Source organism: Leuciscus leuciscus (genome assembly GCF_965113295.1).
Source record: "Leuciscus leuciscus genome assembly, contig: SUPER_11_unloc_3, whole genome shotgun sequence".
In the NCBI taxonomy this organism is placed as follows: Eukaryota; Metazoa; Chordata; class Actinopteri; order Cypriniformes; family Leuciscidae; genus Leuciscus; species Leuciscus leuciscus.
Window position 1 is genome coordinate 199,162 of NW_028118544.1, and position 17,366 is coordinate 216,527.

A 17,366-nucleotide genomic window follows, 5' to 3' on the forward strand; every position below is an offset into this window, starting at 1 on the left:
CCCGCCATGTTACTTGCTCCCACTTGCTGAGACGCTTCTTCACCTTGTTTCGGCTGTACTTTAGACTTCTTAGGAGACATAACACAGCATAGAGTCTTTATTGGTGGCAAACTTATATTTTGGTCACTCTTGCCGTAAGTTAAGCACCACACTGCACGATATTTAGACTAATTGTCAGAGCTCAGTGTCCTCACCGTCTACTCAACTCCGCGCATGCGTGCACACATAACTCCCTGTTTCATTGTAGAGGTCATCTCTCCCTGACTGATGCATTCCTTATACATATGAAATAAAGGCAATTTAATAAACTCCCAAAAGTGAAGATAGAATTCTACTGAAAGCCCGTCAATACCAGGGGATTTACCTATTTTCATTGAGTGCAGAGCTTGATTAATTTCCTCTATTGACAAATCAGCGTCACAAATTCGACTAAACTCACGATCAATAATTGGTATACGGTGTTTAATTGTATTAATAAATTTCTCACAGCTGTCATAGTTAAATTCAGATGTATAAAGATTGCTGTAAAATTTGCTAACAAATTCTGATATTTCTTTAGAGGTAACTCCATCGATGTTAAGCGCTGAAAGAGCTTTCCTCTGACCGTTTCTTTTTTCCAGGGCAAAAAAATAGTTAGAATTCTTCTCCCCCTCCTCAAGCCATTTCGCTCGAGATCTAATATATGCACCTTTGGCCATCTCTAAATAAGCTCTGTCGAATTCCTGATTTAATTTTTTTTATTTCCATATCTTCTTCTTCTGTAATCTTATCTTTAGCTAGTAAAACATTAAGGGCCCTATTTTAACGATCTGAAACGCAAGTGTCAAAGCGCAAGTAACTTTGTGGGCGGGTCTTGGCGCTGTTGCTATTTTCCCGGCGGGATAAATGACACTTGCGCCAGGCGCAAATCTAAAAAGGGTTGGTCTGAAGTAGCTTCATTACTCATAGGTGTGGTTTGGGCGTAACGTGAAATAAACCAATCAAAGCGTCATCTCACATTCCCTTTAAGAGCAGGTGCGCAAGTTTCATGACGGATTGATATTATTATGGCGGATTTACCAGGCGCACGCCTGGAGCGGTTCACAGCCGAGGACACTGATGTTCTTGTAAGAGCAGTGAAAGACAGAGAAGTTATGTTGTTTGGGGATGGGAGAAACCCACCCAAATCAGCGTCGGTTAAACAGGCGTGGGAGGAAATAGCCACAATTGTTTCATCAGCTGGCATCCCCAGGACGTCGCAACAGTGCTGCAAGCGCTACAATGACATCAGAAGACGGGGGAAGTCCAAGCTTGCCAGCATCAATCGGGCACGCCGTGTAACGGGAGGTGGATCTGCCTCTACTCAGGACCTGACGCCAGCAGAGGACATCGCTGCGTCCACCCTCACCGCTGAAAGCGTTGAAGGATTTGGGGGCTTTGAAATCGGCACCCAACCAGAAACGCAAGCAGTCCAACCCCAAGGTACACAAGTTCACATACAATAAGGTTTCTTATGAAAATATTTTATTCGTTATTTACATGAAAAAAAAAATGTAATGCAGCCACACAATAAATAAAAACAATGTAACAGCTTCGCAGGAAGACCCTGGCCTCGCGAGCCGTGCGCACCGGCCATCTGAGGAGGGAACAGCGCAACCATCAAGGTCCAGACCCACTACACGCCGTGGCAGCATCGCTAGACCGGAGGACCACCCATTCCTGCAGCTCCAACAAACCGGATTTGAAATGCTGGAGCGGGAGCTGTCTGGGATGCGGCAAAGTTTGAATGATCATCTTGACCGGATGGCGATGTTACTGCGGCCTCTCGGGTGCATCTCCTCAAGCCTGGAGAGGATTGCTGCAGCCATGGAGCGTGGCCCTTCAAGCGCACCACCACCTCCGGTTGTGCCTCTTCCTCCTCCTGTTGTGCCTCTTCCTCCTTCCCCCACTCCATCTCCGTCCACTCGTTCCACCAGGTGCACATCGCGCAATGCCATTCCCGGACCCTCAGGTGTCCAATCCCGCCGTGGCGCGCGTCGCAAAACTACCAGAGGAGGGAAAAATAAATAAAGTTTTTCTGTTTAAATATTTTTAACCTCATTTTCCTTTTTTTATCAATTACTGTTTGCTATTGATTTTTCTTTTTGACAAAATATAAAGAAATGTCACGAATAAATACTTTTGAATGTTTTGGACTCGTTCTCTCTGAATCACGAGTATGGTTATATTGTTGCAATGTAGTATAACATAGACCGAGATAACTTTGCTTACCTCACTATAGGAGGATCTTTGTTGACATCTTTGTACGCATGCGCGAGTGGTTGTGTGGCAACAAAACAAACAGTATTGCGGGCAGTAAAGACGCGACGAGCACTTTCAAAAGAGTTAGCGGGCGAAATCCACAATATATAAGCACTTTAACATCTGAAGACCGGAGGAGGTTTGGAGAGAAGCTCAAAATTTGTATTGGTGACAAAATCAAAGTTATTCAAAGCCCATATGAGATCTGGGATGACAAAAAACGTTGGTCCGACTTGCCCGTGTCTTGGCCACCAATCTGCTGGGGAGACATTTATTCTTATTTAATAGAAACCCCTGGACCCTTCACTCATGAAAGATTAAAGGCTTTCAAAAGTCTGGAGGCCTATGATTATTTTGTTTTTTCAAAAAGTTGGGCCGATCTTTTCTGCCAAACAGAAAGCAGTGATCGTGCTAAAAGCAGAGGTTAGAACAGCCTTTTCTTTTGCTTTTAAGTTTTGCGATCCAGAATAGCCCATTTTGATGTGAGGAACATAGTCTGGGTGCTGTGGATCGCGGTTTGGGACACCTGAATCAGAACGCGAAAACATATGACTCGGTTGATTTGACTCAGTTTTATTATTTTTTTTATTCAATCTTCTATAAATACATAGTCACTAAGACTTAGGCCTACCATGAACAAAATGAGCCTCACAAACTCGATCAGTAACGTTAGCTGCAGGAATCCAGGCTTTCTTCGGAGCGTCCAGGTTCAATCGCCTAATTGCACGCAACCATTTCTTTCGTTTTTCGCGATCCTTTTCGGAGGGAATTCGGAAAAACTTTTTATCAGGCCGCCAACGAGCCGTACAATCGACCACACAGCAAGAGTGAACCATCCTCTTCTCTAAATCCTCCTCCAAACGTGCAAAACAATCAAATTAGAGGTATCTAGCGGTGTTTCCTGCCACACGATTCCCATGATGCAACGCGACAAACATAAACAATGACGTCACAAAAGATCCGCCTATAGACGATGCAGCAGCTCTTCTGCCAAATAAGCTCTCCTCTCCCGTGCTGCTGCTGGGGCATTTGGGTTAAGTGGCATCGGCACATGCAGTTCACCATCACGTCCCCTTAAGTCCTCTAATATTTCCTCATCTATGTCAACAACACAACCTTGATTTATGGAAATGTTGTGTAAAACACAACACGCCACAAAGAATGCTGCGACTTTTTGAGGACTGTACTGTAAAGTGCCTCCTGATCTATCCAAACACCTGAAGCGCATTTTCAGCATGCCGAACGTTCGTTCAATTACACAGCGTGTTTGTGTGTGTTTTCGATTAAAGTGCATTTCACTCATTGTTGCTGGCATCAAAAATGGTGTCATCAGCCATGTCTTTAACGGATACCCGTTGTCCCCTAACAGCCACCCATCCAACGGGGGATTCCCCTCGAAGATGGCAGGAATGGCAGAGTTTGCCAGTATGAATGAGTCGTGGCTCGAGCCAGGATAATTCGCAAAGACATGGGTGATTTTACTATAAGCATCGCAAATGACTTGTACGTTGATTGAATAGGTTCCCTTGCGGTTGATGTATACAAGTGCGTTTTCTGATGGGGCACGTAGCTGCACATGGGTGCAGTCTATAACACCAAGGACACCAGGGAACCCATACTTCGCACAAAATGCCTGCTTTGCTCTTTCCTGGCTGTCAGGTGTGACGGGGAATTTGATGTATTCCCCAGCATGTCGGACTAGACCTGATGTAACTGCATGTATAGCCGAACTTATGGCAGATTGTGAAATGCCTCCAATGGAGCTAAGGGGGTGCTGGAACGACCCAGATGCATAGAAATACAATGCCGCTGTAACCTTTACTGCAACTGGGAAGGCATAGGGACAGGGTGCATCAGTCCCCAGCTCATCTGCCAGGAGATGGCAGATGTCTGTCACAGCCTGGCGGGTCAGACGTAGCTTACGTACGCATTCCTCCTCACTGAGGGAGAGGTAGGTCTGTCTGGGCCGGTATACCCTCTCCCTCCGGCGTCTAATTCTTTGTCCCAAGACATACTCCATCTCACTGTGCAAAAGAAAAAAATATGAGCAAGCTCAACTTAACTGGTAAGTTGAAGACTAAGGTTTTTAATGTAGGCTACTTACATTATGGTAAAGGTGATTTCACAGTCTTCCGATTTTTTTTTTTCCTGGTTCTTGACGGACAAACCAATTTGTCAGAGGTCCTTATATACATATATGTCTTGCCACTATTGGGCAAACAGGTCTGATCCTTAATTACTACAATTAGCCTGAAAAATTTGTAAGCTACATTTATGCCTATTTTTTCACATCTTCGTGCACACCACAATGATTTCCGTCATCTCATGTGTTAATATTTTTTATTGTAACAATTTATGATGTGCAAAAATAACTGTTGCATCTGTGTAGATTACATAAGCAAAGTATATGCGCGTTGTGCACGCTATACATTATGGTCAAGCATGCGCCCTTAAAATAGCATAATGAACAACGCGCAACGCGCCACTGACTTTAGACTAGGTTTTTTCTGGTCAGTGGCGCAATTGTTTTATGGAACAGGAAAATAGCATGAGGGAACGTTTGCGCCAGAACACGCCTCCTCTTTGTGCTGAACCGCCCCGGGGAGCGCAAGTGTATTTCTTAGTTAACCGACGCGCGTCTGAGGAGGGAAAAGTCCGCTTTGCGCGGGTGCAAAATAGGAATGATACATGCGTCGCTGTACAAAGTCAATTGCGCTGGGTGCAAGATAGGGCCCCAAGTCTATTAACCAACTCTGAATCGGTTTTATGTTTAATATTTTTAAGTTCCTTACTTCTTTTAACTGCAATATATCTAGCTTTATATTTAAAGAACTCCCAGTTTTTTTTATAATCTCTGGTTGATCCGGTAAATAATTCTTTGGTAAGATTGATGATACTATTATTAAATTGTTTGTCTTGTAACAAGGTATTATTAAGTTTCCAATAGCCCCTCATTCTCGGGTTATCATTGATGTCACTCAATTTTATTGCAACTAATTTATGATCTGATAAGGGGGCAGTGACATGAGAAACATCTTTTACATATTTAAGGATAGAAGATGAAATTAGAAAAAAGTCAATCCTAGATCTAAGAGATAAACTTCTATTGGACCAGGTAAAATCTTTTGTAGAAGGATTAAAGAACCGCCATGCATCAGTAAGAGAGAGATTGGAGCACAGGAAAAAAATTAGATCATTATTCATCCTGCTATCAAGTCTAGGGGGGTATCTATCCAGGTGATCGTCCATACATTCATTAAAATCTCCCCCCAAAATAAAATAAACTATTATATTTTTTGTGTAACTTTTTAAGCTTGTCCACTAGATGAGAGAACATTACTCTATTGGATGCACGAGAGTTGTGTCCATATACACAACAAGCTATAAAGGTGGCGTTATCTTGTTTAATTACAGCACAAACCCATCTGCCTTCATCAGAACATACAGTTTCTAATACAGTCCCTTTAAATCTATGTAACATTATAGCAGTCCCAGCCGAGTGGCTGCTGCCATGGCTAAAGAAAATTGAGCTTCCCCATTGCGTTCTCCAAAATTTAACATCTGTTTCCCCTGAATGAATTTCTTGAAGAAAGATAAGATCAGCTGCACTTCTTTTACAAAACAAAAAAATTGCTTTTCTTTTCAGATTGTCCCGCAAACCTCTTACATTTAAAGTTACAACCGACAAGGAGTTAAACAAATATTCCATAACAAGAACCCCTAAACAAAATGAGAAAAAACAACAAAAAAGTTACTTTCTTTAGACTAGCTACCAGAATGTAAAGGGAGAGGTGGATAATAACCAAAGCACATGTTATCGAGGTGATAAACAAATAAGGAGATTAATAGTAAAGGTAACAATAATTAAAGAAGAACAAAACTAGTTCCTATTTGTGCACAACTTAAAAGTTTTTGCACAGTTTATATTGTTAGTCGTCAAGTTTCATCTTTTCGATTTTTGCATGAGAAAAGTAACCAGTGCGAGCAGCAGCTTGGCTTACACGACATCAGCATAGAAGATTTGTTTCCCATCAATCAAAGCAAATGAGTTGCGAAAGGTTGCCTTCTTGCCCTCCTCCCTTGCCTTCTTCACAAGAGGCCACAGCTTATCCCGCGCTGCTCTATCTTCAGGAGACAGCGGCTCCGAGAGACGCAGTTTATTGTCAGTTAGAAACTTGCAAGCTTTAGCAGCACTCCAAATGATGTCACGAATGCGGCGCTGTGAGAAGAGAATTATGATCGATCTGGTCTTTCCATCCGTCCGCTTCGGACCCAGACGATGAACGACATCGACACTGTCCTGTAGCCCGTCTCCGACTCCAGGAGCAATCTTCCCTAAGATGTTGAGGACCACACTTCGGACATCCTCATTGTCTTTTTCCGCAACGCCGTGCAACTTTAGAAACCATCGCCAACTGTAACGTCTACACTCCTGTACACTTGCTTTCAGTGATTTGTTTTCCTTTCTCAGAGCGTGGACCTCAGATTCCATATGATCGAGAGCCTCTTTATGCACGCCAACATCCAAAATAAGCTGTTGTACCGTCGCTGTTAGACTTTTGACTTGTTTGGAAGTTGCCTCGGTGGTAGTTTCAATCGCCGAAATCTTCTGGAACGTTTTGTCTAATTTAGAATCAAGCTCACGAATAGCCGCCAAGACATTCTCATTCCCGTTTCCACTAACGTTAGATTCTGCGCGTTTAGTTTTTTTAGCAGCTGGCCTCTGAGGAGTATCCGAGAGGGATGTGACAACCTCATTGTCGAAATTTGGACATGTGTCAAACCACTGTGATTCGGTATCTTTCTTAAGTTTAAATCCAGCACTACTCGAGGCTGATGCTGAATTCTCAAATTGATCAGTTGAGCCAGATGCGTCGGAAGACATGGTGTCAAGCCAAACTTGTTTAACTTTCTTCTTGCCTCTTTTTCCCATGCATAAAGATGTCAAATCAGAATCATATAACGTTTTCACGTATTTTTTTCACGTTATCACCAGTCCGATTAATAGGTTATATCACCACTTCACCTTTATTTCCCTGAAGAGCAAAGAAACACTACCACCTACACCGCCGCCATCTTGGCCTCACAAATCTATATTAAATAAAGCAGCACCATTAAAAGCTTCAACCGCCATCTTCTATTGCATCAGCTGCAATACAGCCTTGCACTACAGCGTCCCAATGGTTAAACCGCGTTATTGCAGGCGTTATTAGTTGAAAATATCTGTCGACAATATCTGTTTTGACGTTTATCGATAATGTCGACTACATTTTTCAGCCCTAGGGAGATGAGTGAAGAGCTGTGCCTTATTTCTAACGTTACCTATATTTCACGACGAGTGTTCCACACAGTGTTAGAGCGAACACTAACAAATATTACTGGATTTCGTTCCTTAAAAGGCAACTGAGAGCTTTAATTCACTACAAAATTTTAAATTAATTGCGTTTGACACCCATATTTGGCAGAAAATAATACCACGCAGATCAATCATTTCACAACATGATAAACTTAACGTTACCACAGTTCAGAACCACGACTATCACAGAACTACAGTCAACGAAAGAATATTCAAATTAAAATCATAACAATTAGTTTTAGTCCAGTGATCTTCCTGATAGGCCAATTTAACGTTACTGGTAGAACACTCTAGAAATTCAACAGTTAACCTTGTAAAATGGCCTGTGCTTCGCGCGCGCAAAACTTTAGGCTTTGTCGAGTGTGCTCAGAAAGAAAATGCCTGTGAACGTGCATAAAAACAATTACAGTGCGCGAGACGTGATGATAGACAAAACTAAGCTTAATCGAGGCTTTACTACCTTTACATAATTTATAAAGTGGCATGACATTGGCAAAAATCAAAATACAAAAATCAGACGTCAGAGCTTGTTGGCTGTCTAATGTTAATTATTCATTATTACAGTGATTTGTGATCGAATAATAGATTAAACTAATAAACTGTATACATTGAAATCAATTTACAGTCTGATTTATCTATTACTATCAAGTTAAAGTATTAGACTTACCCCACGCTTGACTCTTCCACAAGTAAAATGGCGTTCGCATGTGGTCTGGACTCTGGTTCAGTCAAAACGACGGTTGCACGTAAACGGAGGTGTGGCTTGGTTAACTCTAAAAGAGAGTTATGTTTGCAACAACGCAAAATGACACCAACTCTTATTTAAAATGGACACTTCTGGTGTTAAACCCAATCTGTTTAGTGTTGATTCAACACTTTATTTTAATACTTTATTGTAACACTGGAAAATCAACACCGGTCAATTTACTGTGATGTTGACAATTTTACATTGTACAGGTTATCACTTGGTTTTTGACCAAGTGAAGCTCTTGAAACAATTCACAGAAGAGTATGTTGTCTGGAAAGAAATCAAGCATCACTGGCAAAGGCTCAAAAGAGACCATGCCTTTCTTAAAAATCTTTTAAAATAGGTTGCTGTTGATATAACTGTTTTTGTTCAGTACTTCGCTTATATTATGTGCTGCAATACTATATTCAATTCAATTCAATTCAAATTTATTTGTATAGCGCTTTTCACAATACATATTGTCTCAAAGCAGCTTTACAGAAAGTGCATTTCAAAAAAAGGTACATAGAAAAATACAGTTAGTTAATCATGCATTAATTTAGGGCATAACATATCGCCTGCGTCGAGTCGTCTCCTCACGGGCGTGGAGTCGTCTCTGCATGGGTGTTGGGGCATCTGAAGTTTCCATGAGAGGCTGGATACAAACTGGAGCTGACGTACTCTATTTAGTACTCTACTAGCGTCCCGAGATAACAACAGAAAAGCAGATGGGAAATAATTAGCGTAGCTGCTGTTCCTAATATTAATGCATTCAATCTGATTCAACTGTAGTATAAAAGGTAAGTATTATGTGAATGCTTGGCTAAAGAGATGCGTCTTTAATCTAGTTTTAAACTGGGACAGCGAATCTGAGCCTCGAACAATATCAGGAAGGCCATTCCAGAGTTTAGGAGCTAAATGTGTATATATAACACTTCAATGTGTATATTATATAATGTACTGACTGCTGCTTTGTAAATTTATGTAAGGAACAGGCAACTCTGGCCCTTTGCATTCTACTTTTTGAGGTTAATTAAGAGTTAACCTCCAACCCTAATCGAGCACATCTGAAAATTTGAACCAAAGTCTTCAGGTTTACTTATAGACAATAGGCAGGAGGGTTTGAGGTTGGAGCTAAATCTGCAGGACAGTGGACGCTGAGGGCCAGAGTAAACCATCACTGCTTTAAATAACGCAGAACATAAGCTGACCCGACTGTCCATTAAACAACTTCATTTGAATGGTTTGTGTTTTTTGTTTTACTTTCAGACCAGCACTGGAGAACGCCTGACAATGGGATGTTGAGACTTCTTCCTCTGGTTGAGAAAAAGCTCCACCACATCAGTGATCACATCTTCTGTTCTTCAACTGAACAAACTGTTTAGACGAGGTAGAAGAACACGAACATGATAGAGACGTACAGGGAAGAGCAAGAAACCAGTTTAGCTGTGATAATGAATCATTATTTTCCAACACAATATCAAATCTGTTTTCTGTAGGTGACTGAATATGATTCTCTGGCACTCGTTTTGTGGCTTCAGCAGCTGTGAATGGATTCATATGATGTTAACGTATTTTTGAAGACACATTTTTATTTATCTTGAATCTCATTTTTCTTTATGCTACTTTATCAACTTTATGCTTTGTCCTCCAATAAAGTGTTGTTTAATAAAGTATGGTGACTATTGTGTATTGAAAGTGGTGTTTGGTACAGTAAATATACATTTTTATTTGAGAAATTTTTATTTCTTATTTCTTTAGTTTAATTAATTTAAAAATAACTACATATAATTAAAAATAATAATAATTACAACTGGCCTGTTGGAGTATGCTTTTACTTCTACAAAAAGGGCAGATTAGGTACCTAGTCTTATTATTTTTTATTTCATAAATTAATCAGATTTAGATTAATTCACAAATAACACACACGTAAATGCGGTGGACAAAAAATAAATAGGGGTGCACTATCTAAGCTTTCACATTGCCTTTTAAGTCTAGTAATTTACATAATCATAGCAGACGCTTTTGTCCAAAGCAGCTTTAAAAGTGAGGAAAACAACGAAACCGTTATAAAGATAAAATAATAGGCTACTTAGATACGTTTCAACCGTTTTTAGAAACACACACACACACACACACACACACACACAGAGTGTGAGCAATGTTCTTATTAGGTGTTTTTACGCGTTTGTCACAGAAACGATAAATATTTAATCAATCACGACAAATATTAGAGAAAAATACAATATGATGTATGCCAGCATCTTGCGCATCAAAACAAACTTGTCCTTCCTCCATCACGGTTGAACTCGCACTAGATCCAGCAAGGGTGAGCTAGAACTCTAGCTCCTCCCATTTGACGCTGCAGCGAATCCCCGCTCACTAAATTTAGCAAGGTGGAGCTGGAGCTCCAGAAAAGGGGGAGCTCGAGCTCTAGCTCCTCCCATTTGGCTCTGCATCGAGCACCATCTCACCTGCCTATTACGTCTCGTCTTTCCATTGGACTGGTTATACACGTGCTTCACGACGCAATCACGCAGGGCGTTCCCACCGCGTCTCGACGCAGCTCGAGTTCCCTTGAAAGGGAAGCTGATGTTTCGCCATGTAATCAGACAGTCGATTCCTAAGTTCCGATACAAAATAGTAGTAAGTATTTCACAGAAACTTTTATAAAACCGTAGACAGGAATGTGTGTACTAGCTACTTGATGGAAAAGATGGAGGAGTTTGTGAATCGGTTGGATATCTAGACTAAATATGGATCAAGGGGACTTTTTATGTCTTGAGGCCCTTTACAGGTGACGTCCACATTAATACTTTTTTTCTGAAAGGACGTGTTTTACATTTTTCATCCTGTAGTAAAGGAACGGGGTTTCTTTTGTGTATCGTGCTGTAAGTTAGGCTATGTGATGATTTTTCAAATTACTTTTTTGAGTGAACGCATCGATGTCATTATCTATTTACCTCCAACTCTCATGATCAGATCATTGATAAAGATGTTTAATTAAGTTTAATTACTTTAGTTTAGTGTTTGTTCGTCATTTACATCCAGTGTCAGTGGAGATCAGACTGTTTCAACTGTTCAGCTTCATCATGGATGACACACAAACATCCAGAGTTGAAGATTTTTCTCCAGTTTGCAGTTACTTTAAATTAATACATTAAATAAATATATTAAATAACCCTTTATAGACCCATAATAAAAGAGATGTCTGTTTTAAATGAATTTCTTGAAAACAATGTCTAAACCCTCCTCAAGTGCTTTTCATCCAAACAGTATGAAGATCTTGCATATGATGATTATCATCAAAAACTAATTAAATCTGTTCTGTTATAGTTCAGTTCAGCAGGAGAGATCAGAACCAGCGCCCAGCTGTGTGTCTTTGAGGAGTGACGGGTCTATGGGTCATCCAATAGATTTTAAGAATGACGATACACAGACTGATCTCAGGTAGGCTACAACATTTCTTAAAGACATTTAAATATTTGAATGAAAGAGATTTTTGAATAGTCAGTAGCAAATTCTTAAAATATAAAAAAAACATACTTACAGGCTGTGTGTGAGTCAGAAGCGCCAGAATGTACAAGCAAATATGGAATTGCCCCACTTTTTAGAATCAGCTTTGTGCACGGCCTGCCTTGTACTCTCGCAGGGTCTGGAAACAGTCCTCTGAAAATTGCGCATCACACAGTCGAATATTTTAGTTGTACTGTTCTGGAACAGTTGTAAATAAAGTTTAAGCATTGTTTTCTAATTGTGTCCTCTTTTGGAAGGCCAAACTCATTTAGTTTGGCTTTCGCAGCGAAAAACACAGTGTCTCCACGACATGGCGGCGCTGGCGGCAACAATAATACAGCGAGAACAAAAGTTACACCTTCTTTCTTTGCGTATGCATTTATTTATGAAACTCTGTCCCCACACACTGACCTAGATTTGTTGGGGCGTGTTTGAAAGAAGAGTTTTAGGAAGGTGTGGCTGAGCCTTAACTTTTTATAAAGAATATCTCTTAAGGTTTTACACTTTGAGCTTTTTAACTCTGCAGATCTTATACTTGCACTAACAGCTACATAACACACTAAAGAAAAAGGAAAACAAGAAATCGCATCGTATTTGATCTTTAAACTTTATGAAATGAATCCTGTTGTTGGTAGAAAACATTGTTTCTACTCGGATAATCACTGATACCAAGTCATCTGCACATATTGCCATAATAGGCATATTAATAGGCACATAATAGGCACAAGGTTTTGTTATCAGTTGAAGATCCTCCTTTATGCCTCTTATGACAGAGTCCACTATCTTTAAAGCAGATTTTAACGGAATGCGATGGTTTTAACTCCTCTAGGACTCTGTTTTTATTCTGTTGATTCGTATTAATAGATTTTATGTAATGAAGTGAGGCCGAATTAGTTTAAAAACTTTTGTAAATTTAGTTTTTAGTTTATTTCTCTTTATATTTTGCTACTTTTATTCTCACCATTAAAATAGCTCTGATGATGTTAAATTATAAGCAATCAATCAATAATATATTATTTTAATATAATATTTACCATATATAAAAAGCTTTCTCAAGCTAACACAAAGTTTATCTTGACAAACTTTTTTTTTTAATAGTTTTTGTTTTTAGTATTTTTACAGTTGTGGCCTTGAGCAGTAGATTTAATAATAAGTGCATTTACTTATTATCTGTTTTCAGAGGGTGACAGTGAATTATTAAGGTAATATAAAACAAATCCACCAATATCAGAGTGTCTGATTCTTGATTCTCTTCATGATGTTTAAGGTCAATCCCACCACAAAGATCAGCAGTAACAAAACCCGTCTGTAAGAAGAATGACCAGCCTATGAATCAACTACAGGACTTTAATGAAAGCAGGTATGCTAGTGTCAGGTAAAGTAAACAAACAGTTAAACAAATACAACATTTTACATTTATAACATTTAACATTTATATTTAACTTATGTAATACCATGTTATTTTAATTTTACAGCCATGAAGTCCTCAACACATTTAGATCAAATCTGATGAAGAAGTTTTAAGTGTCTGAATGAGGGAACAGCAAAGCAGGGAAACCCAACACTCCTGAATGAGATCTACACAGAGCTCTACATCACAGAGGGTGACAGTGGAGAGATCTGTAATGAACATGAGGTGAGACAGATTGAGACACAATCCAGGAGAGCAGCAACAGAGGACAAACCCATCAAATGCAATGACATCTTTAAACCTTTACCTGGACAAAACAAACCCATCACAACTGTGCTGACAAAGGGAGTCGCTGGCATTGGAAAAACAGTCTCTGTGCAGAAGTTCATCCTAGACTGGGCTGAAGGCAAAGTGAATCAGGACGTCCAGCTCATATTTCCACTACCTTTCAGAGAGATCAATTTGATGAAGGACAAAACACTCAGTCTTTCAGATCTTCTTCATGTGTTTTTCCCTGAAACAAAAGAAATGGAAATATCCAGTGACAAATATAAAGTGTTGTTCATCTTTGATGGTCTGGATGAGTGTCGTCTGTCTCTGGATTTTCAGAGTGATGTGAGGTTTTGTGATGTAAGTGAATCAGCCTCAGTGGACGTACTGCTGACGAACCTCATTGCGGGGAATCTGCTTCCCTCTGCTCTGATCTGGATCACCTCTAGACCAGCAGCAGCCGATCTCGTCCCCTCTGAGTGTGTCCATCGAGTGACAGAGGTACGAGGCTTCAATGAGCCACAGAAGGAGGAATACTTCAGGAAGAGAATCAGTGATCAGAGTCTGGCCAATACTATCATCACACACCTGAAGTCATCAAGGAGCCTCTACATCATGTGCCACATCCCAGTGTTCTGCTGGATCTCAGCCACTGTTCTAGAGAAGATGTTGAGTGAAGCAGAGAGTGGAGAGATTCCCAAGACTCTCACTCAAATGTACACACACTTCCTGATCCTTCAGTCCAACATCAAACATGAGAAGGACTATAAGAAGAACCTGACAGATGAAGACATGATCCTCAAACTGGGGAAAGTGGCTTTTCAGCAGCTTGTGAAAGGCAATGTGATCTTCTATAAGAAAGACCTGAGAGAGTGTGGCATTGATGTGACAGAAGCATCAGTGTACTCAGGATTGTGCACTCAGATCTTCAGAGAGGAGTCAGGCCTGTATCAGGCGAAAGTCTTCTGCTTTGTTCATCTGAGTGTTCAGGAACATCTAGCAGCTTTATATGTGCATCTCTGCTTCACAAACAACAACAGAAATGTATTTGACCCAGTCTCTAAACCAGGTTTGTTGTCTATGTTTAAGAACTGGTCTAAACTCGATTTACCAGAATATGTTTAATTTTCTGAGCTCCATGAGAGAGCCGTGAATGAGGCTCTACAGAGTAAAAATGGGCATCTGGACCTTTTCCTGCGCTTCCTTCTGGGTTTGTCAGTGGAGTCTCATCAGATTCTCCTTCAGGGACTAATGACACTGAGAAGAAGGAGTTCTGACAGCAATGAGAAAACAGTTGAGTACATCAAGGAGAAGATCAGGACCATTGACACTCCAGAGAAATCCATCAATCTGTTCCACTGTCTGAATGAACTGGGTGACCAGTCACTAGTGGAGGAAATACAACAGTATCTGAAATCTGGAACAATAAGTGAAGCCAGACTCTCTTCATCTCAGTGGTCAGCTGTAGTTTTTGTGTTGTTGACATCAGAGAAGAGTCTGGAGAAGTTTGATATTAATACATTTGTTGGAGAAAACAATAAAGCTGAAAAACTGAAGGTTCTTCAGAAGCTGCTGCCCGTGATTAAAGTTCAGTAAGTATCAGTGAAAACTATCAATTTACTGTTAAAACAAAAGAAAATCAAAAGCTAATAAATCTAAGAAACATACGAACATTTATTGTATCAGTAATAGGAGCAATATGGCAGCATACTTGTTTTTATTGTTTTTCTGATTATTTTTTTTTATTTGAATTTATCTATTTTATTGATGTAAACAACATCAACTGGATAGAGCCAAAGACTGGACTAAAAAGGCATATAAAGCATGTATAATATGACATAAGTAAGCACACAATATTATATATATATATATATATATATATATATATATATATATATATATATATATATATATATATATATATATAAAAAAAGGATATCATGGTTGAGATATCAGTTGATGGTTGTAAAATTCATGTCATGGGAATAATTTCAGGGGAATAATTTGTCTTAATTATATGCTAGACAAAGAGAGTGATTTATCACTGATCCAGTAATATAAAGTCCTGGCAACAACAGACAAAAAATTAAATATTCATATAGCATGTTTATTGGTTATTCACATGCAAGGGAGGCCAAGAATTCTAGCCCAAGAATGCGGTCTTACATTTAGAGCAAAGCGTGGAGTTAGTTGGTTTAATTTTATGTTGTATGTGTCGTGTCTGTTCAGAATCTTGTTCTTTTGCACACTGAGAGTTTGTTATCCTGAGTCCACACCATGTCCCATTTGTCTTTTATTCACACTTAACTCTCTCCAATTGTAATCTGTGACACCATTACCTCAAGGTTCCTGAGTAATTTTGAGACAATGCCATCCATTGGTGACCAAGTGCAGTGTTTTCTTTACTCCATCTACAAATTGTCTATTTTTTCTCAATTTTCTATTGCTTTTTGTTTTCAGTTCATAGTGTTTACCAAGTATGATTTTCATCTCTCTACAGTTTGAGTGATTGTGGAGTCACAGAGAAAGATTGTGCTGCTCTGACTTCAGTTCTGATATCAAACCCCTCACAACTGAGAGAACTGGATCCGGATAATAGAAAACTGCGAGATCCGGGTGTGAAGCTTCTCTCTGGAAAAACTCTGGTAAGATCATCTACGGTATATCATAGTCAGACATGTTATTGTCTTCTGTAAGACTAAATCAGGGTTCCACAAATCTCGCACTGGAGGGCCGCTGCCTTACTGAGTTTAGCTCAAACCCTGATAAAACTCTCCTTCCTGTAACTCTGAAGACATGGATTAGCTTGTTCAGGCGTCTTTAATTGGGGTTGGAGATAAACTCTGCAGGACAGCGGCACTTCAAAACCGGATTTGAGGAACCCTGGACTAAATGCTCTGATGTAAATTTTAGGGCTACACTGCAGAAAATAAATTTCTTTCTTAGTATCTTTGTTTTCTTTTCTTTTTTATATTCTTAATTGAAGATACATTTACTTGAGAAGCAAAATAACTTAAGCAATTTTTCAGTATAAAAGACTTAACATTTTATGTATCTTGATTTAAGAATTTGTAGATATTAGATATTTAGACTATGTCTGGATTGGATTCAGAACGATGATCAAAACACAGATGGAGTAGATCAAGTTCAACAACACCCCCAAAGCTTCACAGTCCTATACCTCGTCCTGCGTCGACATTTCATTAAGTAACATTAGGCAGTTTTGATTTTACATATGCGTCTGCTTACGTGACCCGTTCTGGCAAAATGAGTCGCAATGAGCAATTGTTCATTACTGAGCTACACCTGTTTGACTTTAATAGTCAAAGTCAATTTTGAGAAAAATCGAGTTAAAGTTTTCTGAAGGTTCCAAAACAAAATCATCTACCAACCATACCTTAATCTCGGGTAATAACACCAAATTTGGCACACACCAAGTCAAAACCAAATATTTATAGGAACAATATATATTCAACTTTTTTCCCCATGGTACCACAATTGTTTGATTAAAATTTATGAAAAAGACAGCCTATATATTCAGACCTACTGTACTGCACGGATCTAATATAATGTTACACCTCAGATGTTTTTCCCCAACAGTTACCAAACGTTCACTTAAGACATAGCAGATTATGTTTGCTTGAATACTCGCCAAGACAGATATTTTGAAACACTGTAATTCTGTGTAGGTATAAGAGTATATCGGGATCACGCGCTGTCTGAGGCGTCTTTGAGGCACGCTTCGGATGTGTCAGTCAATGTGAGTAAAATCATTTTGTTTAAATCAGTATGAGTTTGAAAATCAC

The 17,366-nt window shown here is 39.5% G+C and overlaps 2 protein-coding genes and 1 pseudogene across 5 annotated transcripts in view; all 3 read left to right on the top strand.

Annotated features, from left to right (window-relative positions):
* LOC309510160 (uncharacterized protein) overlaps window positions 1-13,433 on the top strand; it is a 169,527-nt gene extending 156,094 nt beyond the window's left edge. Inside the window, exons 1-5 of one of the 3 annotated variants that reach the window (XM_082191229.1) lie at window positions 10,947-11,009; window positions 11,415-11,503; window positions 11,698-11,813; window positions 13,147-13,254; window positions 13,355-13,433. In XM_082191229.1, the coding sequence (XP_082047355.1) occupies window position 11,009; window positions 11,415-11,503; window positions 11,698-11,813; window positions 13,147-13,254; window positions 13,355-13,403 (363 nt within the window). In that variant the 5' untranslated portion in view covers window positions 10,947-11,008 and the 3' untranslated portion in view covers window positions 13,404-13,433. Of the gene's footprint in view, window positions 1-10,946; window positions 11,010-11,044; window positions 11,161-11,414; window positions 11,504-11,697; window positions 11,814-13,146; window positions 13,255-13,354 lie in introns of those variants that run through there. The other 2 variants (XM_082191231.1, XM_082191230.1) reach the window with 2 other exon arrangements.
* LOC309510152 (NACHT, LRR and PYD domains-containing protein 12-like) overlaps window positions 1-17,366 on the top strand; it is a gene marked incomplete at its 3' end in the record, with an annotated part of 757,492 nt that overhangs the window by 155,973 nt on the left and 584,153 nt on the right. The window lies entirely within an intron of this gene.
* Window positions 13,411-15,156, top strand: LOC309510141 (NLR family CARD domain-containing protein 3-like; annotated as a pseudogene). The gene has a single exon. The product of its transcript is annotated as an NLR family CARD domain-containing protein 3-like (transcript).